Source organism: Oryx dammah, unplaced genomic scaffold (assembly GCF_014754425.2).
Source record: "Oryx dammah isolate SB20612 unplaced genomic scaffold, SCBI_Odam_1.1 HiC_scaffold_2, whole genome shotgun sequence".
In the NCBI taxonomy this organism is placed as follows: domain Eukaryota; kingdom Metazoa; phylum Chordata; class Mammalia; order Artiodactyla; family Bovidae; genus Oryx; species Oryx dammah.
In genome coordinates, this window is record NW_024070186.1 from 174,502,048 (window position 1) to 174,526,257 (window position 24,210).

The following is a 24,210-nucleotide window of genomic DNA, read 5'->3' on the forward strand; positions in this document are numbered from 1 at the left end:
CTATTTCTTCAGCAATATACTTCTACATCACCCACTGCTAAAATGTACAATGAACTCTAGTTCCAAGGGATGTTGAAATGTTCTAGTTACCAGCTTCCCACTTTTGGTCGCCTTTGCAAAGATCCATGTTTAAAACAAAGTCCCAAACCTCTGCAGTGGGTTTAAGTTTATCCGCTGAGCATGCTTAAAAAAAAAAAAGACATCATTGCCTGTGATCCTTCCACAAGGAGGTTGACCCTGAACTTTGACTGCAAACCTAGCAAGATGAGATGCTTAAACACAGGCAACTATAACAGATAAATAAGTTTTGTTGTCTACGCCCCAAAACATTATAGAAAGTTCCTCATTTCATGGGTAAACTCACTTATTATCTTCAATTGTTCCACAGTTTGCTGTTACCCATTTTTGAATGGATTTTCCCATTCAAAATGCCACAGACTTAGCCTCCAGGCAGATCTGAAAGCCAAACAGTTGTATGGGGTTGTTTTGACAAGCTACCACACGTCTTAAGTAAATAGTAAAGCCTTTATTTTTTGTGTTAAGAACAGCATTTTGAAAATAAAACCTATCTGCCCATGCTTTACAACCTTTTAAGTCTGTAATATTTATTATATACAGTCATTTATGATACATGTTGATTGTCTTGAAATTTAACGATGTTTTTTTAAGTATGCAACAGTCAGCCAGGGGAGGATAAAGGTACATTATAAAACACACATTAATACATTTAATAAATATATATTATCTATCAAAAATGAGCCTTAGCTCTTTATCAATTAATAAAAAGCACCTGCTGAGAACTCCTGTAAGCTGGTATAATCATTGCATCATTGGATTATAAAAGCCACAATGCTCCCTTTCAGTTTAGGGTTCAACTCGGCCTTGCCTAACCAGGAAGACCACACCCACTTTGCCCATGTTTCCTGGACCCTGACAGAAACTGTGCTAAAACAATGGATCCCCAGCTTGCAACAACCAGATCTGCAACCCTTGAGACACACAGAACTTCCCAGTCTGTCATTCTCTCCTTCCCTCCCTGCTCCCATCTCCAGGGGAGGAATCCAGCACAGAATAACCATTTCCTATTAAAGGGGAGAAAGAGTGGCTGTTATAGTCCCAAGGTGATTTCGATAACTGGATCTGGAAAGAGTTGTGCTTACAATGAGGTGTTTTGATCACAGAAGTTCTCCTTCCCGGTCATTCTCCCCAACGTCTTGTTTACAACAGATCTGAAACAGCGGTGCCATTTAATTTTGTATTTAAACTTCACTCAGTGGGGGCGGGGGCTGGCACAGTCTCCTGGCAAAGATGTCTCTTGTACCCTTCAGGTGACGTCCTTAGAAAGAGAACAGTTTACTGCCCTCCCCCTCACTCCCTGCCTCCCACCCACCTCCACTGGGAGAGCACTCAGCCCCCTCTTGACCTTAAAGCCAAAATAAAATAAAACCCAGAAGCGCAAAAAACTATCAGAAACTTGAAAAGAAAAAGGTCTCATTAAGTGAGGTTTCCTGGGGCTCAAAGCCAGTTCTATTTTTGCGGTGGTGAAACATTGCTTTCGGCCTGGAGCCATCTCTGCTGTGTTCACCGTGCACGCTTAGACCACCAAGAACTTAGAACGTGATCGTGTCAGTTCTCCGCTCTCCAAGTGGTGGCGGGCTCTTGCAGTCTGAGCCCCTGATGGGATCAGAGAGCTCCGAAGGACTCCAGGGAGCGGGGGTGAGCCACTGTTTCCTGGCACGAGAACATGTATCGTGGCCGCTTTTCACCGGACTGGACCGAGGTGTTCGGAGATTTCTGTGATTTTCAGAATTCTAGGTCCACATGCATCCTCCCGCACTCCCAACCCCAGTCCAGGTTTTAGCTTCTCCCCCCTACCCCAATACTCCCCGTGGCAGTCCTCCCCCACCCCCGCCCGGGGGTGTTCCTGGCACAGAGATCTCGGATCTGACTCTCTCTAGAAGCAAGCACGTGCTCCGGGTGGGTGGGTGCTTCAGCGGGTGCTTCCCTGCTTCCCCCGGTCGGGTATGTCCCCTTTTCCCCGTGCTGGCAACATGTGGGAATGGGCTACCTTGGAGGAGGGCCACATCGGGGCCAGATTGGCCTTCCTACCCGGGTGCTTTGCAAGGATGGGGACGGGGGCGGGGCGAGGATGGGACACAGCAGACTAGGGCCTCAAGAAAAATCAGGTTTATTAAAACATACTCAGCTCAGACATATTGGCTTTTGAAAAGGTCAGTTTCCCCCCAAACACTAACCTTTTTCATTTTCTGTAAAGGTTAAAGGCTTATGGGTTGTTTTATAGAAAACAAAAAAAAGCAATACAGTGACTAGAGTATATGGAAAAAGACCCACCCTCATTTATACATTCCATGCCGTCAGGTTAAAACTCTTTGCTTTGACTCATTGCCTGCGATTATGCTGGCCAAACAGTGCAGAGAACATGGGGCTTTTAATGGCCGAGATGTCTGAAATGCCAAAGAAAGGAATGACTTGCTTAGGACAGATGGAAACCATGACAGAAACAATGGGCTTGGAAGAGAACCATTTTCATGGAACTTGCAGAAAACTGAGACAAAAATGTTCCCCACGCCCTCCCAAAGCAGCAAGAAATCCTTATGTGCTCCACCCGACGCTGGACCTTTCACTACATCCGCAGAGAAGACCCAAGAACTCACTGCTTGCTAGGCAGTAGGCATTGCCTCTCCACCCCAGGGTACCCCTGCCACGTGACAGCATCGTGGAAAATCCACCCCAGCATCTGCCCCCTTGGCCAAGCCACGGGGCTTTGAGCTGCGGGCGCCACGTGAGCCTTTGAAATGGACATGGCAGGAGAGGCGGGGAAGGGCTGGAGGAACACTCATGAGGTGGGAAGAGGGAGAGGTAATCAGGGGAGAGACGGCTGCTCCAGTCGGAAACTGCCCCTTGGAGGCAGGCAGGCTTGCTTCCTGGCAGTGATGCCAGAGCAAGAGGCCCAGAGAAGGAGCAAAGCCTGGGTGCTACTTTCTAAGTGTGACGGTCCCTTCAACTCCCAGACTGCTTTCTCTTCTTTGGCACATGCCAGGCTTCCTCCACCACTGCTCATAAAGCTCTTCCCTAGATACAGATGGGCTGGGCCTCGGAATTACACCCACCATCTCCTTCACTGCTCCTGACTCCCCTGAAAATTGAAAACCCACAGGCAGGCCAGTGAGAAAGCCCCTATTCTCCTTCCTCAGTGAAATGACCATCTCCAAGAGGCCACCTGGGGTCCAGCACTTGCTGGGGAGGGGCGATGGTGTGGGGCTCTCCGTGCTCAACCAACACTGGCCTGGCCTGCTGGCTGTGAACGCGGTTCTGCTCTTACCCCAGAGGATGAAACAGTCTTCCCAGCCACATTTTCGAGTGAGCCTAATCCTATTTGCAATTAGCTTTGCTTTAGTTTGCGGGGTTTGAGGTTGGTTTGGTATTACGTGTGTGTGTGTGTGTGTGTGTGTGTGTGGCAGGGGCGGGGAGGGCAGTTGGTGTTAGCTTTTCAGTTCAGCAGTGTTCACATTTACACGAAATCCCCTTGTCTAGGATTTCCAAATCTCCTGGCTTCGAGGCGGCCTTGTTCAGCTACTGTTACTGATTTCTCCCTCAAGAAAGACACGACCAGGGAATAAAATTGGTAAGAGAGACTCTTATTCTCTGGAACTTAAAGTCTTTCACCAGAGGTGTCTTCCAGTGTAACTTGGCGGAGCTGTTGGGATCTGGAAATAGGAATAACACACTAAGAACTCAGCTTTGCAAAGTCAATGTTAGAAACCCATTTGTTAACAATGTACCAAAGCTAAGTTAGCTTGCCTTTTCCTAAGGGGCTGGATAATTCCCAAGAAAAGCAGCAACCACTGTGTGTTACCTACAACATTCTGCTCTTGGGAAGGCTGTCTTACCCTTTTCTATAATCGTGCACCCGAACAAATACCCAGAACCCACATCACTTTCTAAGTCCAGGGTGTTTTTATGCACATTGGCCTTGACTGGACACAGAGGGTTTAAGAATGACTGGTGGGGCTGATTTCTAACTAAATTTATTAAAACCCACAGGTCAAATGCTTGGAACTCAGGATTTTCTTGGTACCCAACAATAAACAGGCCCATGGATGGCTGGTGCTCTTCATGACTGCAACCCGTGAGCCTATTGCTTTGAGCCCCTGGCATACCAGTGCAAATGATGCCTCTCATACCAGTCAAAGGCCAGGAAAACCCAAGTTTCCTCTAGAGATCAAAGATCATCTCTGACTCACATTGAAAATAAAAAGGTTCAGGTTGAGTTATGGAATTGGCACATGATATAAAGAATGGAAATGTAATTTACACGTGTAAACTGGTTCATGTGTTGTTTGTAAAAGAAGCATGTAGCTATGTTTGAAAATTAAATGTGGGAATGAGAGTACAATTTTGGATCGCTAGAGAAACAAAATGATGTAATTCCACAGAGGCAAAATGTAAATGATGACAATTCTGCTGAAGGTCTGTTTGGCATCAGATAGTATGTGTTTTTGTGTTTGTGGGAGAGAAATGATAATCACCTCAATTTCTTAAGAAATCTTTTAAGTATTGGGGGTTGGGGGGAACCTGGTACCCAGCTGGGGCATGGGGCAGGAGGCTCAACTAGGTTGGATGCCAGCAAAATCTGCCAGGGTTTTGTAACTCTGGGCTTTTCCTAAAAGTCACTTCCCAAGGAAAGCATGGGAAGGGGCACCTCGTGTATGATGAAAAATAGAGAATTCACTGGGTGCAAGAGCTGCAAGAAACAGGAACTCGTTCAAATGATCTACAGATGGTCAGCTAACTACAGGGAAATGTCTCATGCATGGAGAAAGTGGGTGGAGAGGAAAGAGAAATGAACACTGCATGCATCCTAGCTGCAAGGGGTGTTGATGTGAGCTGCTCTCTTTGCAGCCCCATGAGCAGCCTCGACAGAGTGGTGTGTCCCTGTCGAAGCTGCCCCCCAACACTGACCACTCCAAGGCTTCCTGCCAGAACATCACCTCTTGATACTTACAGTCCCCCCGTTGAGCACAACGGCCATCTCAGTTGGCTGATACACATTGCTTCTGAACGGAGCGCTGGGTCTGTTTCCCAAGCTGCCGTTGCGAAATCCTGCAGTTCGGAGAGCTGAGGGAGGGAAAGGCGACACCACACACACACACACAAAAAGACACAGTTTTGAGTTTTGTTTTCTTCCCCTGCATCAACACCATGCTCCAGGCACACGCCCCCTCCCTGCTCCTCCCCTTTGTCACAAGCCAGATTCAAAACAAAGTCACAAAGGCGCTTTGTTCTTGGGTTCTCTTGGAGCCTGACCCATCTCAGTGGGGTTGGGGAGTCTGCAGAATCCAGGGCGCAGGCAGCTCTCGAGGGGACCCGGGGTGGAGCCTCTCCCCACACCCCCAGAGGGCCATGGGTGACAAAGACAGCACCTGCACCTCTCACAGGGTCTCTTCTGACAAAAGACCTGCTCACGGCTGAGTGCCATCCATGACAGGCTCAACACCATACTGTGCAACACGGTTTCTGGATACACACAGAGGTGGGCAAGCCTGAGATGCTGGACCACAGGTACATGGGAGAGCTCGGACATCTTCCTGGGAAAGTGATGCGGGAGAGGATGGAGGGCCCCCAGGTGTATGGGTGGGGTCATTTCTAGACAGGAAAAAAGGGAGATCTGAAGCAAAGGCAGCAAAATAGGTCTGTTCATTTTACCTCTGAAAAGTAAATGATGTTTCTTATTTGCAATGTATTTTTATACATCTAAATTTCCTCTTTTGGTGAAGAAAAATCAAATGACACAAAAAGACTTGGATGAACCATGAATGTGTATTATTAAGTGAAAGCAGTGGGCTATAAAATCTCACGTTATATGATTCCAACTATACTATTCTGCAAAAGTATAACCTATAGAGGCAGTGAGAAGATTAGTGATTGGCAGGGGTTTGGGGGGAGCACAGGGCATTTTTAGGGCATCGGAACTACTCTGGGTGATACCGTAACAGTGGAGACATGACATCATGGATTTGTCTAAGCCCACGGAACTGTACATAGTGACCTCTAGAAAGCAAATTATGGACTTGAGTTAATAATAATGTATCAATATTGATCCATCCATTGCAACAAATGTTAACACCAATGCAAGTTGTTAATAACAGGGAAAACAAGGGGGATGGGGCAGGTGGGAACTCCATGTACTTCCTGCACAATTTCTCCGTACCTAAAACTGCTCTAAAAAATAGTCTATTAAAAGATAACAGAGAAAGAAGAAGCACTATAAAAAAATCAGAACAAAAGTCTGTCTCAATTGTGAGCTGTCGCCTTCATTATCTTCCTTCTCACTGAAGGCACTTATCTTACTTTGCTGAGAAAAACCTCAATTAAAGTCCTCCCTGAAGAGAGTCTTTTTTTTTTTTTTTTTTTTTCTGACTAAAAAGTAGTAAGAGGACTTGGGATTTTTACAAATTAAATTACTTGGGGAACGGACCAAAATCACCTTGATAGTACAGTTAATCTTCACAGAGTGCCAACCAAGAGCCAGGGCTGGTTATAAAAATACTTTATATGTATTATCTCATTTAATTTTCATAGCATAGTAGGTTCTTTTATTATTTCCATTTTACATGGGGCACAGAGTGATTAGGTAACTTGCCCGAGGTCACACAGCTGGTAAGAACCAGCATTTGGATCCAAGTGGTGTTCTTGCCTGGAGAATCCCAGGGCCGGGGGAGCCTGGTGGGCTGCCGTCTATGGGGTCGCACAGAGTCGGACATGACTGAAGCGACTTAGCAGCAGCAGCAGCAGAGAGAATTGGTTTCCTTGACCATCACACTATTTTGGGTCCAAATACGATGTTTTTAACAACTGCACTTATTTACTTAGGAGCAATTTGAATTTAAGTGACATTTGGGGGTAGATCGGCCCAGACTGAACCAAAAAACAAAAGGCAGAGTGGGGAACGCATGTTCTAAAAGACTTGTGAAAACCTCTTTGCTTTAGCATCTCCAAGCCTTCAATAGCTCCCACGCACACACTGACAAGGAGGTGCCCTTCCTGGGGAGCTGAGAAGAGGGGACAGGATCCAGGGCACATAGAGTCCCTGGACTCTCACTAGTCCCAATTCCTAGCCAAGACCTCCTCGAAAAGAGGGAGAATGGAACAGCGCAGCTTTCCTCATAAAGCAGAGGCTGGCCAGCTGCAGTGCGGAATGTGGCTCTCACATTCTCTTCAAAGAAACAAAGTCTCAGCCGGATAGGTGTCTGTGGGGTGCCCTGGCCCTGCGATCCCTCTGTGTAGTGGTTATTTGGACTGGGTCTCCTCTGGTAAACATCCCTCCCACATTCTGGGTCCCTGAGTACTGGTTACAACTGCCTCCTCCCCGGGCCTTGAGGTGGTCATGGGATTTAAGCCCGGCCAATCAGGTCTAGTCAGAGCTAACGCTGGGATTTTATACTCAAGCATCCTGGGAAACATTCCTTTTCTCTAGTGGGACTCTGCATGAGTTCAGAGCTGGTGTGATTCTAACAGAGCCAAGAGATGGAGAGAGACCGGATCTTGGCATCACTTAAGTCTCCTGGATCTATCCATTTCTGAAGCCTGATCCCCAGTGCACCAGTTTTGTTGTTTTGTTTACTTAAATTGCTGAGATGAGATTTTTTTAAAAATTAACTTGCATCTTCAAGAACCCCAACTGACAGCCCACTCTGACCCAGAGATGAGCCCTCTGAAAGGCAAGCAGGGCTCACCCACAAGGAGTCCCTAGAGGAATCTAAGAGCATAGGCTAAATGCCAGCCCTCTCCACAAGTGAGGCAAGTTTGGGTCCTGCCCCCAAAGCTGACACGAGGCCTTCCATTGGGCAGCGAAGGGGCAGAGTTTAAATCGCCCTTGGCCTAATGAGATCAGAAAGCCCAAATCCCCTCATGGAGGAAAGAACACTTTTCCTTCCTGCTCTTGGAAGGTGAACATTTAATGCGCCTTGTTAGCGCTTTCCAAACTGTGATCTGAAGTGCTATATCCTTGTGTATTTTCATCTTCTGTCACATACCTCATGCCTTGTTGATAAGTATTAAGAAACAGCAGGCTGGTGAAGTCCTCCATATCCAGGGTCCCACTGGGGGAAGGAAACAGGCAGCAGAGGCTGAGCTGCAGGTCAGCCTGGGGCATATTCCTCCCGTCTCTTGACCTCAGGGCTGGACTTTCAAGGGTAAAGAGCCCAAAGGACTGGCTGGTTAAAATGCAGGAGAAATAGCGCCAGCTGTAGCTCCCGGGTAAGGCCCCGTGTAGGGCCCGGTTCCCTAAAATACAGCTGGCTGAGGTCAGACCAAAGATGACAGCAGCTGTTCTCACCATGGCTAGGAAGGGTGCCCAGGCATTCCCCAGCCAGCAAAGTAGGATTTCTCGAACAAAGGCAATCCTAGCCAGGATGACTATTTATTCTCTCTCTGTGAGCCTTCCGAGGGAATTGACTTTGCCTGGTGCCCACATGAATTTTGGTAGATACACATTTGGGAGAATGCAAGACAGGGCTATTAAAAAAGTCTGACAATATCCAAGGTTGGTGAAGAAGTGGGGATGGGGGCTCTCATACAATTCATCAGGGAAGACTAAATCAGTCTACCTTTCTGTGGGGAGGGGGGCTCTGGCAGTATATATCAGGATTGAAAGGTGAGATTCTGATGCACGTCTAGGAATTTTTTTGCAAGGTAACTGATCCAGGACACAAAGATGAATGGATAAGTATGGTTATTGTAGCATAACTTGTATGGAAAGCCAGAAACAAGCAGAATATTCACCAGCTAAGATCATAAATAGCTCAGTTGGTAAATCATCTGCCTGCAATGCAGGAGACCCGGGTTCAATTGCTGGGTCAGGAAGATCCCCTGGAGGAGGAAATGGCAACCCACTCCAGTATGCTTGCCTGGAGAATCCCAGAGACAGAGGAGCCTGACAGGCTACAGTCCGTGCGATTGCAAGAGTCGGACATGACTTAGCAACTAAACCACCACCAAGATCAGGAAAACAAATTATGGTGCCTCCTGGAAAGCTCTGTCTCGTGAAAAGGACAGCTCTGCAGTTGTTGACCTGGAAAGGCCTTCCTCCACGATACACTGTTGATTTAAGCAAGCGCATTGCAGACAGCCTCTTAGACAACGAGTGCTTTCAACCTGGTTACATCCTAGAAGCACTTGGAGGGCCTAAAATACTTGAGCCCAAACAGACTTACTCAATCAGATTGAGGGGGCAGGCGCTGGTAATTTGTTTAAAGCTGCCCAAGAGACTCTAATGTGCAGACAGGTTAAGAGCTGCTCTGCTGGACTGGTTTGTGTGTGTGTATGTGTGTGCGGGGTGGAGGTACTGTGTCTGGCAAGACGGGAGCAAACAGTTAGCAGTAGCTGCCTTTGGGCAATGGGATTTTGAGCGATTTTTATTATTTTCACTTGCTGAACTCCTGATTATTGTTGATCTTCTGTCATCAGAAAGGAATAAAAAAGTTATTTTTGCTTTGGAAAAGAAAGAGGGGAATGAGGGACAATGTCCTTGGCTCTGGAACCCAGAGTATGAAACAGATGGGTGTGTGGGCACCTCTGAAGCCCCATCACCCCCTGTGCCAGTCCAGGCACTGCTGGTTCTGACATGGGTCGCAAATCGCTTTGATCTCTGGATCTTACAAGGATATGACATACTGACTGCATTTTCGCAGAAAGGATGCAGGGCATCCAGAAAACCAACCTTCCTTTTCCCTGCTCCACTGTGAGCCTGAACAAGTTGCCGGACACTCCTAGACTCCGTTTTCTGTACTGTAAAATGGGACTGATAATCCCTGTCTTCTCAAGGCACAGAGTTGCTCTGACACACCTGTGAGATGAGGGATGCTGAAGGGCTTTAAGAAGAGAAGTTCTGTGGCAGAGTGGGCTTGGAGCCAGGCTGCCTGGGTTCAAACCCTGGCTTTGCCTCTTAGGCGAATTGTTCAGCCTCTCCATGCCTCAGTTTCCTGTCTGCAAAATGGACCTCACTGGGTTATTGCAGGAATTAAATGAGATTAGTCACCAAAATGCTCAGAATGGAACCTGTCCATCGTAAGCACCCAGTAAAGGTTAGCCATCTTTAACTTCTGACACCCCTAATACTTGTAGGTAGTTCTAGCACCCAATACCTCCTTGCACTGCAGGTAAACTAGACCATCAGGTTCAACAACACTGATTCTTAACCTTCTAGGGATCACAAATGGCCTTGAGAATTTGACAAAGCAATAGACTAATTGCCCAGTGAATGTATAAAGCTCTATAACCATTTCAGGAGTTCCTGTTACCTTTAAGGTCCAAGGGGAGTTTGTGAGTGTCAGATAAAGAGGATCATATTCCAGGAGAGGCCAGGGAAGAGGTGGCTCCACCAGGACCCCAAGAACTGGTCAGGTGCCTGGCCTCTGCTTATCATATGCCCTGAGGGACCCTTTGGGCTCCCTGTAATGACCCCCATCTCCTGGCAACCAGGGGAGTCAGCCCCACCAGAGCTGTGGCTCATCCTTGTCAAATCTCTTGACAAACACAGGCTTGCTGGTCTGGGGCTTCCAGTATGAAGGAGACCGCTCTGATAAAGGCCACCCCAGGACTGTGATTCTACCCATGGTGGGGAGGGGGAATGAGCAGGGGGCAGGTCTGTCATTCTCCCGGGGGTCTGAGCAGGAGCAAGGTGCAGAGGCAGCGGGGCACCTCCTGGTGGGCAGAGGGCTGCGGGGGGCCTTGGAGGACCTGGGGGCTTGATGTGTTTCCCCCTGCCTGTGGGGGTGGGCGGCTGTGCTGAACCCGAAAAGGCTGACTCTGCAGTATGACCAGACCACCGCCCAGGCACCTGGGTGAGCGTCACAGAAAAGGGGACTCAACCATTCGGAAGGGGCCACCTCCTATGTCACTGGGCAAGACTGAATCTCTTACAGCCTCTACTTATTCCTCTGTGGGATGGGGATAACAGACACTAACTCGTCAGCTGGAGGGATGGACTAATGAGATAATGCAGGTTAAGGAGTAGGGTCTGGCATGTAGCTAGTGTTCAAAAAATGACAATTATACTAGGTAATTATTACTACTGCAGCTGCTACTGCTACTATGATTATTACAGCTCCTGATAAATCTTTAGGTAACTGAGAAAAGGCACTTTTAATTAATCTCAAGTACTGGGAACCCAGCCGACTTGCTTTAAGCAACAACTGTAAGAGACACTTCTCCAGCATCTCCCGCAGGGGTAGCTGGGGCCAGGGCTGCTACTTCTTGGCTCACCTGGGGATCCCACCTCCGCCTGAAGTGCCTGCTGAATCTCTGCTTTTCTGTTGGTGGAGCTAATAGAACTTGATTAGCCCATTTATGGGAGCCCTGGCAGACACTCATGGCAGCGGGAGATAGGAGTTGATGGACAGATGCTGCAGCCTCCTGTCCTCCAAGGATCAATTCTGAGGCTCGTTCTACACATGTCCCTGGCAGGAATGAGCCCCAGCTGCCCATGGTGGTAACCAGCTCTCGACACTCTTGTTCTGGCGTTTCTGCCTTCCCGGTCTCATTCTCCCGGGCAGGGGCGACCTCCTAAGTAAACTACCTGCAACAAGTCTCAGGCTCTGCTTTCAGGGGAACCCAACCAAGATAACACATTCAACAAGCCAGGTGCCGTGGGGGTCCCTCGGTACATCAGGACTCACAGCAGCTTTATGGGGTACACAAAGCCTACATCTGGGAAGGGGCAGAATCCCAACCCAGACCCTGACCCCAGGGCCCAAATTCATCCACTCCTGGAGACAGAGCTAGAGGAGAGAACGCGAGCATTGCCTCTCGCCATCCCCTGCATCCAGCTAGCACACGGGCTGCAAACTCAAACATCCAGGAAGCAGGGAGCTGATGCTGATATGCTATAGTGGCTGGGACAGGGAGCCATGGGAAGTGAAAGTAGCTTAGTCATGGCTGACTCTTTGCAACCCCATGTACTATACAGTCCATGGAATTCTCCAGGCCAGAATACTGGAGTGGGTAGCCGTGCTCTACTCCAGGGGAATCTTCCCAACTCAGGGATTGAACCCAGGTCTCCTGCATTGCAGACAGATTCTTTACCAGCTGAGCCACCAGGGAAGCCCAAGGGAAGTGCAGTGAAGAGAAAATGGATGCCCACCTAAAAGGCCACCACCACCTGGGAGGGTAGGAGACAGGGCCTTCCAGCCAGCTGCAGACAACCAGTGCCAGTTGGGAATGGCACCAGCATTGCCAGATCCAACTTTTCAAAAAAGGCCAGGAACCTGACTTTTTACATTACATTAGTTGAAAGTGCTAATTAAGTCTCTTCCCAGATGGCTCAGTGGTAAAGAATCTGCCTGCCAATGTGCGAGACACAGGAGATGCGGGTTTGATCCCTGGCTCAGGAAGATGCCCTGGAGAAGGAAATAGCAACCCACTCCAGTATTCTTGCGTGGAGAATCACATGGACAGAGGAACCTGGAGGGCTACAGTCCATGAGGTTGCAAAGAGTCAGGTATGATTGAACACACATGCAGGCATGCACAGTAAATAAATCGATAATGCTGAACCTCTAGGGGCCAGTTTCAGCACAGGGTCAATGTTTGCAGGCTCTGATTTGCCAGGACTACCCCCAGGGCCCGTGATCCTCAGTGGGGGAAAAGGAGCTCTTTTGGGAGGACCAGCCTAACCCAGTGGGACAGTACCCCCTTTACCTGCATTGTGCTCATCCATTGAGAAGGCTTTGTTCTCCATGTAGGTCCGTGGCAGCTGCACGTCCTCCTCAAACGCCGTCTCCCGCATCCTTGGCTGTGACGTGTCGAAGTAGTTGGGCGTGTTTTCCTGCGGGGCTGGCAGAATGGTGCAGTGGATCTCCGGGATGGCATGGAAGATGACGAAGACCCATCCACTGGCCACCAGCGTGATGGCCAAGGTGGGGTCGCCCCAGGCATCTCCCTGTCGTAGCTCGGCGTTGCCGAAGAGGTACATGGTCATCCAAGCCACCCAGATGAGCACAGAGAGGAAGGCCGTGACCAAGATGCAGACTCCATTCTGCTTCCACTTCTTGAACTTTCCACAGAGCGAGCAAAAGGCCAGCCCCAGGGTGGCCACAAGCAGTACCATGTCGTAGATGAGGGCCATGGCGAAGTCCATGGGCTCGTAGGCACATGCCGGCTTCGCGTCTCGAAGCACGGTCAGCACCAGCCACTCGATGGCGATGATGACCTGCACCAGCATCAGGCACAGGGCCATGCCCACCAGCTGCCAGCCTGAGGGGCTCTTGCCATGGCGCACCAGCCTCCTCACTCGCCATGCCTGGCTCAGCAGGCAGGAGAAGCAGAGCGCGAAGAGGACGCCCCAGAGGAACCGGCGGACCGAGCAGATGGTCTCGTCCTCCCGGATGATAAAGGCGAAGGTCAGCCCAAAGAGACCTAGGGTCCCCAGGAGGAAGAGGAAGTGGAGGCCGACAGGGTCCTTTTTCTCCTTGTCCTTGATGAACGGCAGCCGCACCAGCAGGATGAGCATCAGGAGCAGTGTGATCAGGGCGCCCGCCCCGGCCACCGCCTCCACCACGATGCCCCAGATGGTGTCCAGGTCGCACAGGGACACGTACTGAGGGAGAAGGTCCAGCCCGCAGCCCCGGGACGTGCTGGCGTTCTCAGAGGCCCCGGAGGCAATCACGAAGAGCAGGAGGAAGGCGAGCGCCTGGTGGGTTCTCATCTTTCTCTCTGATGCCACCGCGAAGGTTCCAAAAGAGTTGGGGGGAGAAGACCAATTCATGGTGAGACTTCCACTCTCCTGACTTCTTTAAGGAGACCCTACGTCCCTTCAAACCCACCACCAGCCCCTTTCTCCAGGCAGCACAGCCTGGCACCAGGAGTGGGTGAGGATTTCAGTCCCCATCTGCCCCCTTGGCTGGGCTCAGTGAACAACCATGAATCGTCAGCGCTAGTGGCTGGAGGAGAGGGTGGGAGGGAGACCCCCTTTCTCTGAATACCCTGTCATCTTCGTTGAATGTGAGGCCGTGTCTGACCTCTTTAAAAATAAGGGAGTAAAATGAGACTCAAAGAGATGCTCATGGGCTGAGTGGTTGCTGGGAGAAGGACATGCACTGTGGTTTCGGTCCCTCAGTGCTAACAGCTGGCACTCACCGATGACTCAGCCTCGGCCAGGGACCCGACACAGCCAGTCCTCACACAGGTGACAACAGTCTTGAGGAGGCTGGGACACTTGCCCAAGGTCACACACTCAGCTCCTAGAAGCACCCTCTCTTAGAAGCTTCCCAGCATATCAAACACAGTGTCAACTGTCTTCCTGGGTTCTGCCTTTTCCCCCTCCCCTCACCCATCCTACCCTTCTCACAAAGATCTCCTGAGAATCCATCCTCTTGCTCCCAGAGCACCCCCTCTCCTGGAGATGTCTGCCGGACGCCCCCAAGGACTGTACCCAGCAGCCAGAGACCGGCTTATTAACCCGAGTTTCCTCTTCGCCTCCTGCTTCCTCTGCTTAGACCCCTCCCACCCCCGCTTTCATGGAAAACTGCTCCTCCGCACACTGGTCTCAGCTCTCATGTCATCCACTCAGACCTTGGCCAAGGTCACACCCCCCCCCTCCACAGCGAGTCTCATCTATTTCTTAGGTCTAATCGCATCTGTTATCCTTTTGCCTGTTTACTTTGTTTCTCCGGTCCCTTCTTCCTTTCCTCCCTTCCTGTCGTTCTTCACCACCAGCTGCAGGAGGACAGGGACACTGTCTTGTTCATCAGAGCAAACCAGGGTTTCTCAGCCCCGGGATAACGGACACTTTGGGTCTGAGCCTCCCTTGTTTGGGGGTCTGTCCTGTGCATTGCAGGAGGTGGAGCAGCACCCCTGGCCTCCACCAACTAGGTGCCTGAAGCACACCCTCTCCCCTAGCAGTGACAACCGCTCAAATTCTTAGACACTGCCAACATTCCCTGCGGGGCGGGAAATCACAGAATGAGCACCACTGGTGAAGAACTAGCACAGAGTAGATGCTTCTTAAATACTGCGGGAATGAGACTTCTCAATAGGGCTCTCCTCTACCCACTGCCACCAGGTCCTTGCTTTTGGAGGGAGCCTGGCCTTGGGAAAGCCCTGCTTGCCCAGCTCTGCTGTGCTGTGTTTCTGGGCATCTTGGGCCAGACTTAGCTCCGCCCACAGTGAGGCTGTAACCAGCCACCTCCCAGGCAGTTCAGCACATCCCTGGGGCTTTCTTAAGTAAATGTGGTATCGACCACTTCTCTCTCTCAGCTTCTTGATGGGATATAGTGAGCAGCTCTGATCCTGCCTTGGCCGCAAGGCCATCGACTGGGATAAATTATTGATACCACAGAATGAGAAGGAGCCTGGTGCTACGGGGTGATCCTTCCTTTGCCCAGAGATGAGAGAGGCAGGAACAGAGGGTATCTGACAAGACATGGTCCTGAAACAAGCACTTAGACATTGGTAATCAGGCCCCTGGTCCCATCACTCTTTGTGCCATGTCAGTCACGAGAGTGCCACCTCAGCTATTTAAGCTTTGTCTACATACCCCCTGTAAGTTACTTACTTAACTGACTCACCAAGGTCTTGAAATTGACCCAAAAGAAAGCTCAACACACTGGAATACCTGTTGATGGAACTCATGTTGCATCCCCATTGCCATATCCCAATGTACCAACTTTGGAAAAACATGCTGTCCTAGTCAGAGCTGCTTATCAAAAGAGCACACTCGGAATTAAAATTTAAGAGCCAACAAGCCCAGAAAAAAAAAAAAAATTTAAGAACTGGATACGCTGGAACAAAATGCCATTGGCCCCTGACACAGTATAGTGAATTTCGTCTAGACTTCTCATCAATGGCAAATGTGATTAAGAGACTTCTCAGCAAGTGACAACAGAACACACCCCATGCAGACTTTCTAGTTCACACAGTGGCCAACTGTCCCCAGGACGGCTGGGGGGAGACAGGGAGGAAGGTGCTTCTGGAGTCTTGACCACAGCCCTCTCCCCAACTCTCCCCACACACCTCCAGGCCAGTGGTTCTCAACCAGAGTGATTGTGATCCCAGGGAACACTGGGACATATCTAGGGACAGTTCTGCTTGTCACAGCTGGGGAGGGAAGTGCAACTGGCCTCTAACAGGTAGAGTCTAGGGTAGCCGCTAAGCAGCCTGTGCTGGGAAGACTCTTTAGAGTCCTTTGGACTGCAAGGAGATCAAACCAGTCAATTCTAAAGGGAATCAACCCTGAATATTCATTGGAAGGACTGATTCTGAAGCTGAAGCTCCAATACTTTGGCCACCTGATGCGAAGAGCTGACTCATCGGAAAAGACCCTGATGTTGGGAAAGACTGAAGGCAGGAGGAGAAGGGGATGACAGAGAATGAGATGGTTGGGTAGCATCATCGACTCAATGGACATGAGTTTGAGCAAACTCCGGGAGATGGTGAAGGGTAGGGAAGCCTGGTGTGCTGCAGTCCATGTGGTCACAAAGAGTTGGACACGACTGAGTGACTGAACAACATGCCTGAGATGGCCCTCAACACTAAGAGTGATCTGGCCCCACATGTCAGCAGGGCTGAGGATGAGAAAGCCTGGTTTATATGCTTGAGAACAGACTTGAAGAAGCAGCCAGGGAACCAGCCAGGTCTCTCAACCTTATGCACCGCAGGTCCTTTCCTTGCAAGAACTAGACTTTCTTTAGCTGCCTCCACTCACTCTCTTGGAGGAATCTCCTCTCTTCAGACCTGCCTACAAGTTGGAACTTGGTTCTGCCGGTTCATCCCTCAGTTCTGCCGGCTCGTCTCTCTTCCTGACTGACATTCCAACAACAACAGGAAACCGAGGTGAAGAAAATATAAAGATGGCAACCAAGCTTCTGAAATTGTGTGGGTTCTTTTGGCTGTGGTCCCCGTCTCTAGCTCCCACTCCTTTCTGACATGGGAAAATAGATACACTCTTGCTTTCTGTTTTCATTCCTGAGGGTGGAAACCTCTCCTTCCTCCAGTTCTGAAAAGAGCTCCTGATTTTCCTCTGGAGAGGCCCCTTCAGCTGTGAGCCCCAGACCCAGCCTGGCCAATTGAAGCATTTATCCCACCCTTTGGCCGCACTGATTGGCTCAGGGACAGGCACTTGGCCTCAACCAGACCCATGAGAATCACTCTTAGGATTTTTGCTAGAATTAACTGGAAAGAGGTTTTCTCCTGTTACTGGGGTTAATAAGCTGAAAGGAAGGCAAAAGGAGAAGCAGGCAGCAGAGGATGAAATGGTTGGATGGCATCACTGACAAAATGGGACATGAACTTCAGTGAACTCCAGGAGACAGTGAAGGAAAGGGAGGCCTGGCATGCTGTAGTCCACGGGGTCGCAAAGAGTCGGACACAGCTGAGCGAATGAACAACAACAAGCTAAAAGGATATAAACCTGGAGCTGGAGAGGGTATATTTACCATCACAGGGAAAGAACCTGCCTGAGAGGAAAGCTGGCCCACAGGAAATTGTCACGTGATGGACAGGAGTCCCAGTACACTTGCAAGGCTGGATTCAGTTATGCCTGAAGCCAGATACCCTGGTCTTTGCACCTCCAGCAGTCAATTAACTTTTCTTTTTTTGGACTAAGCTATTTTGAGATGGGTTTATATAACCTGTTAACAAAGATGTTCTATGATGTATCCCACATGATGTGGTCTTGTTCTTCCAGGAAGTCCTTGCTAATCAACATCTAGGCACCAGGGTCTTTGGAAGGGTTCAGTTGTCCCAAGTAGGTCATTATCACTGCGAGGGATGCCCATGAGGTGACAATCATTGTTCTACAGAACTCTGTCTGGGATGATCGGAAGGAGGGCTATACCACCTCACATAATGAAGCAGAGTCCAGCTCATCTGGGCTTTCTGGGGGATTCAGAACTGCCCTGTGGAGTTCTCTATTACTGCCATAGTGAACATAATAATGACTGTTAACTCTCACCGTGCTTACTATGCTCTAGGCCCTCTGCTATGCACTTCACATATATTAACACCTCATCATCTGGACAATGACACCATGAGGCAAGTGGTATCACTATCTGCATTTTACAGGAAATAAAACAAAGAGGCCAGTTGGCTTGTCCACGCTAGGACAAGCTATACAGCTAGAAAGTCGTGGAATCAGGAGATAAACGTACTATTGTTACTGGGCTCTTCAGACAAACCAGGGCTCTGGAAATGTCACTGGCTGAGCCCTTTGCTAGCCAGTCTATCTAAATTAGGTTCCTTTTGCCCCTTTGATGCTCTATACCAATACTCCTGATCTTTTTGTAGCAGGTACCACAATTTTCAACTGTTTTATTTTATTACTCTTTTGGTCTGTCTCCCCCACACCCAGGCTGCTGTCTGTTTTGTTCTGCATTGATTCCCCAGCACCTGGCACACGGGCAGTACTCACAGCCCAGCTGCTGAATGAATGAACTGATTAAATACGGTCTCCAACCCTCACGTCACAGGGCAGGAAGATGCTCTCGCGGTCATCTTACAGAGGAGGGGACTGAGGCTTAAGTCAAAGTTTGATCCTCGGACTGGCAATGGCAGCAGCATTGCATGGGAGCTTGTAAGAAATGCAGACCCTCCAGAGTGGGCCTGGCCACCTGTGTTTCCACAGCCCTCCGATAAGCTCCAGGTGTGCTCAGATGCTTGCGTGCACTGAGGTTTGAGAAGCACAGACATGCAGCTGGGGAGCCAGAACTATGGCCTTGCACCTTCTGCCTTCCTACCACTGTGCCAGACCCCACTCAGGCTCCATTGCACCCACTGTCAGGTAAACCCCAGCTCCATCAGCCACCTGAGGCCTCCCCCTGCCAAGTAGGGAGCTCTCCAGGATCCCCAAACTGCACAAAACCTGATTAGAGGTTTGGAGTCAGCCCCAGGGCAAGGCTGACTGGGGCGGGATGAATATATGGCAACAAACCCGTGGGATGTAGGCATGCAGCTCCTCAAAAGGAGTAATGAATAAAGTGACGAATGTGCAAGACTCGGCTCACATACTAATTACTTTGCTGCCGGCCAGGCTCCCAGAAATGTGACTCATTCAGATGCTCTTAAATACACTGCGTCGCACACGCATGCGCACACACGCTCTCTCTCCCCTCAGAGGGGCCAGAAGCTGCCGGCAGGTGGTGGAGCAGCACGCTCCATTTCTCACAAGCTGGGGCCTGCAGAGGCTGGAAAGAATGCAGGCAAGATTCCTTGTGCGAGGACAGTGCTGCTGCCTGCCTGCAGGCCACAAGCAAGGCTGGTTCTCCCAGCCTTGATCCTCACCAAGCAGCATGAACTTTGGGTTTCCGATTCTGCCCCTGGCATTTGCTAGAACCTTGTGACCTGGGACAGCAGACTTAATCTTACTTGCCCCAGTTTCTTCATCTGCAAAATGGGAGTGATAACACCCAACTTGCAGGGTTCTTGTGAGGATTAAAATAATAAGTAGGGTTTAGGACCATAGCCTGGCATGCTGCGGTTCATGGGGTCACAAAGAGTCGAACACAACTGAGTGACTGAAATGAACTGAACTGAACTGAAGCACTTATAAAGGGTCTTAAATAAATAACAGACTGGCAAATGCCCTGAGGTTATGAACTTTTCTGACTTTCCTTTTCCAGGAGGGGCAGTTGCCATGGAGATGGGGCTGAAATAGGCTCACCCAAGTGTTGGTCCACCACTGATTTCCAGCCTCCACCATCACACACCGAGAAAAGAAGTCCCTGAGGGGGTGTGACGGGGAGAAGCCTTTGGGGTGGTCTATCTTCAGCTCAGTTCAGTTCAGTCACTCAGTCGTGTCCGACTCTTTGCGACCCCGTGCTGTAGCACGCCAGGCTTCCCTGTCCATCACCAAGTCCCGGAGCCTACTCAAACTCATGTGGTCTACCTTGAAAACTCCCAAACTCTCCTGATTCCCACAGCAGGTGTTCTAAATGGTGGCCTGACTGCACAGGTGGTTTTCCAGAGGGGACCCAGGCGCTGGAGGACCAGAGGCCAGTCTGCATGCCCTAAAACCAGGTGCCCCTGCTGCGGAGTCAGAGGTAGACACCCAGAAACCAGACACCAGCCATTCTCCTGGGAACCAGCATCCTCACCTTCCCACCCACCCAGATGACAGGAGATACAAGATGTACAAAACTGCTCTGGAACATGCCATTCTGACCTGCTTCCCCTTGGCTACTGCCAGCAGAGGCACCTTTAACCCACCTTCTCTAAAGAAGTGGGGAGGAGGCGCTGGAGCATAGATGGGAAAGAAAAACTAAGCAGGTCTGGAGGGCCTTTCCTAGCCCTGGGCATGTCTAAAGTACTAATGAATACCTAGCACAGAATTTACACTCCCATCTGTGTCCTCAAGAGTGGAAGACCTCAGCTGGAGGAAGTCAGACAGAACCGAGTGACACAGGGCATTACTTAACCTCTCTGACCTTCAGTCTCTTCGTAAAACAATGATAGTAATAGTGCCGCTTTCTCAAAGCCGACTTAGAAAGTACGCAGCCTGGTGCCTGGCAGACAGGGAGCTCTGGGTCCTGACTTGTTACAAAAACAAAGACAATTCTCAGTGTCCTGTTGGGAATAGGAAGTGGTAATGCGACTTGGCCAGAGACTTCCTGGAAGTGACGGATGAGCTGGGACTAGAACCCACTGCTCCGGGCTCCTGACCTCAAGGCTGCTGCATCCCAGTTGGACTCCCCCACATTCAGCAGACGGCCAGGATGAGGCTGCGGAGCCTGTCTCCCCACGCACCCCAACACCACACTCTGTCCTTGCCCTCTCCCTTTAGAGCGGCTGGTGCATTTCCTGCTCCCGAAGGATTAAACTGTTACAAGGTTTCCTGACATTAATTAAAACTCTTTCCCAGACCTGCAATCTTACCCTTTGATCTCTTTTCCAAGTTATACCATCTCATAATCTTTAGTTCCCAGCACCATCCAGACCACCAGACTATCTGGGGGCCCTTGAATTTAATAACCCTCACACGTTAGTAAACAGGGTTGTCAGAACACAGGCTCCGTGATCCATGAATATGCAAAGCAGCTCCAATCCTGTAAATAAAAGCAATCATTTAAATGCAAATTGCATCCTCGGCTGCCCATTCCAGGGTGGATGGTTCCTCTCAGGCTGTAATTCAGAGAAGAAAATGTGACTAACTCAGAACCCCCAGGAAGCTCTTCCCTGGAAGTGTATATGCAGCCGTGGGCTCTGGGTGGGGGCTGCTTAGGGTAGACAGAAACTGCCTAAAAGTGAGACGTGGGTTTTAAAACCTGACCCATCCCTGGCGTAGGCTCATTCAAAGCAGTCCCCACGGGTCCACTTCGGAGGCTCCCGGCGCCTCGCCATCCCCAGAGGCAGAATGAAAGGGGAGCTGCTTTTCCTCTCCTTGTTGAGGTCAGGGGAGCTTTTAAAAATCAGATCTTGTGGCTTTCTACTCCAAACCCTCCCTCCAAGGATTCATTTAGGGGTATAAAACCTAAGCTCCTTTCCATGGCCCCCCAAATCGCGGTTTGGCTGGTCCTGCCATCCCCTTTCTGACCCCCACTCTCAACATCTGCCTACGAGCTCCAGCCACAATGGCCTTTGTTCAGTTTCTCTAAGCTCATTCCCACCTCCCAGCCTTTGCACTTGCAGTGCCCTCTGCCTGGTTCAGTCTTCCCCCCAACATCTGCCTGTGGCGGGGGTGGGGGGGGTGGCCCTATCTTGCAAAGCTCCACTAAAATGTCACTGCGCAGAACTCTCATCACTTTATTTTACATCACCCTGCTTTATTTTCCTGGCAGCACTTATCCCAATTGGAAGTTCTATCCACTTACTATTTATTTACTTATTTAGTGTTCGCCCAACTCCCCAGTGCTCTGAGAGCAGGGGCTTATCTGCCAGTTGTGTAGCTGGCACATTTACTCAAATAATACATTAACCGATCAAGATTTTAAGCTTCTCTCTCTAACAAGACTGCTTGTCTCACTGCCTGTGCGCTAAATGGCGACTCCTTCCCACTTCCATTTTTCCCTCCCCAACTCAGTTGACCCCTTTTCAGACAGAGCAGGAACAGATAGGAAACAGTTCACTCCACAGTCCAGATACAAAACTGGCCGGGTGGAGGGCTCCCAACCCACAGATACCGATTTGCATTCTATTTACATCCTATTTGCATACAGTTTAACTCAACGTCTTGAGTCCTCCAGAAAGCCTCCATCCCTGGGGAAACTTATGAATCAAGGTTCCTCGGCAGAAGTTTCAAAGCTTTTGTGCCAAGCCCCTCCCCCACTTCTCGCCTCTTTGCGAGGACCCCTAGTTCCTCCTGGGCTAAGTTCAGGTCCCCCCCACCCCCCATACTGGCGCAGTTGGGCAGCCAATGTGGCGCGTGGCCCGGGGCCCCAGGCGGGGACGCCGCTGCCCGCCACACTCCAGGGGCCTTTGTCCGCGCTCCAAGGAGCCGCCCCCTTAGCGAACTGGGGACAAGTTGCGTTGGGGGGTGGGAGGGCGATTGGCTAGGCCTGGGAGTGACATAGCCGGGGAATGAAGCCAAGGGCTGCGCTGGACCCGTCCTCGGTGGCAACGGTACCCACTCCCCGGCCAGTTAACCAGCCCTCCGGCCGAGGCGGGTGCGGGCGGTAGGGGTCCCGGGATGCTTGGGACTGGAAGCCTGTGTCCCCCAAAGGGTGGGGACGCAGCACAGGGCTGATCATCGCCTCTAGCCTGGCAGGAACAGAAACGCTAACCCTCCCGCCATTGTATGCAGCCGCCCCTCACTTGTACCCCAGCTCCAGGGCCCAGCTCTGCCTCTTTTCGCCCTCAGTGTCCCTTCCTTGTCCGGCAGTGCGTAGCCGCGACCCCCAGTCCCTACGGCAGGTGCCGCAGCTCACCTCCAAAGCTCTCCCCTTGTGCCCCCGGCTCCGCCTGCCCTGTCTGTGGTCAGGCCCCGCGCCTGCCACGCAGCCCCCAGACCTGCCCGCGGCTGCCGTCACACGAGTCACTCGGGCACGCCTGAAGTCTCTTACAGTTCCAGCAGCCCTTTGCCTGATCTGCGATCGCCTCCAGACCCTCCTCTGAGACTTTGATCTCCGTCTGGTCCGGGAACACCGCCCCCGCCCTCATTAAGGTCCCAACCTTCTCCGCCCCCTGCCCCGCGGTCTGCGGGCTTCGCTCTCCCGCCAAACTGTGGTCCTCCAGCCCGGAAACCCCAACTCCCCCAGCAGACTAACCCCTTGGGGAAGAGGGGGAACTCAGAAAAGCCCAAGAAGCAGACCACATCCCAACGCTCCCAAGTCCACCCGGGGAAAAGTTTCTGGGGTCGCCGCAGCGCCCTCCACCCTGCCGGCGCGGCTGGCACTCACCGACCCCCGCGGCCCCGCAGCGCCGACGCTCCCGCTGGCCCTCGGCCCGAGTCACATCTCTGCAGCGCCGCCGTGGCCCCAGCCCAGCGATCCCGCCCGCCCGCCCGTCCGGCCTCACTGCATCGTACTCGCTAGCCGCAGCCGCGCGAGGCGCCCCCTGGCCCGGCCCGCGCTGCTGCAGCCGCCGCGGCCCCGCCCCCTGAGGCCCCGCCCCCGAGCCTCCGAACCCCGCCCCCGTCCCGTCCAGGGCTGATTGTTCCAAGCGGAACCCGGCGCACGCTCCTTGCTCCCCGCTTGCAGGGCCGAGACGAGCCCCCTCCAGTGTCCGCATTTAGGGAGACCACCACCCTCACATCCACAGTGCGTCCAAAAGCACTCTGGACGCGCTGGACATTTTCCTCCGTTGATCCACTTGCAGAAACACACACATAGAGGGGTTTTCTAAACTGTGGGTTCCTAAACAGCTGTTGTTCTGTCGCCTTGTCGTGTCCGACTCTTTGCAACCCCCTGGACTGCAGCACGCCAGGCCTCCTCCTCCCTGTCCCTCACCATCTCCTTGACTTTGCTCAAGTTCATGTCCATTGCATCGGTGTTGCCATGCAGCCATCTCATCCTCTGACGCCCTCTTCTCCTTCTGCCTTCAATCTTCTCCAGCATCAGGGACTTTTCCAATGAGTCCGCTGCTCGCATCAGGTGACCAAACTACTGGAGCTTCAGCTTCGGCATCAGTCTTTCCAACGAGTATTCAGGGTTGATTTCCCTTAAGACTGACTGGTTTGATCTTGCTGTCCGAGGAACTTTCAGAAGTCTTCTCCAGCACCCCATTTCGAAGGCATCAATTCTTTGGCGTTCTGCTTTCTTTCCGG

At 51.0% G+C, this 24,210-nt stretch overlaps 1 protein-coding gene across 2 annotated transcripts; it reads right to left on the reverse strand.

Annotated features, from left to right (window-relative positions):
- Positions 1-511: 511 nt before the first annotated feature.
- On the reverse strand, positions 512-23,462 carry GPRC5B (G protein-coupled receptor class C group 5 member B). 2 transcript variants are annotated; one of them, XM_040257489.1, is made up of 4 exons: positions 23,345-23,462; positions 12,720-13,733; positions 5,027-5,139; positions 512-3,728 (listed from the first exon to the last, which is right to left on the reverse strand). In XM_040257489.1, the coding sequence occupies exons 2-4, from the start codon at positions 13,723-13,725 to the stop codon at positions 3,684-3,686; spliced, it is 1,164 nt and encodes a 387-aa protein (XP_040113423.1). In that variant the 5' UTR covers positions 13,726-13,733; positions 23,345-23,462; the 3' UTR covers positions 512-3,683. The 2 variants fall into 2 exon arrangements, with proteins under 2 accessions (XP_040113423.1, XP_040113432.1); XM_040257498.1 differs by lacking the exon at positions 23,345-23,462 and adding an exon at positions 22,874-22,892 and having other exon boundaries at positions 2,646-3,728.
- Positions 23,463-24,210: the final 748 nt, after the last annotated feature.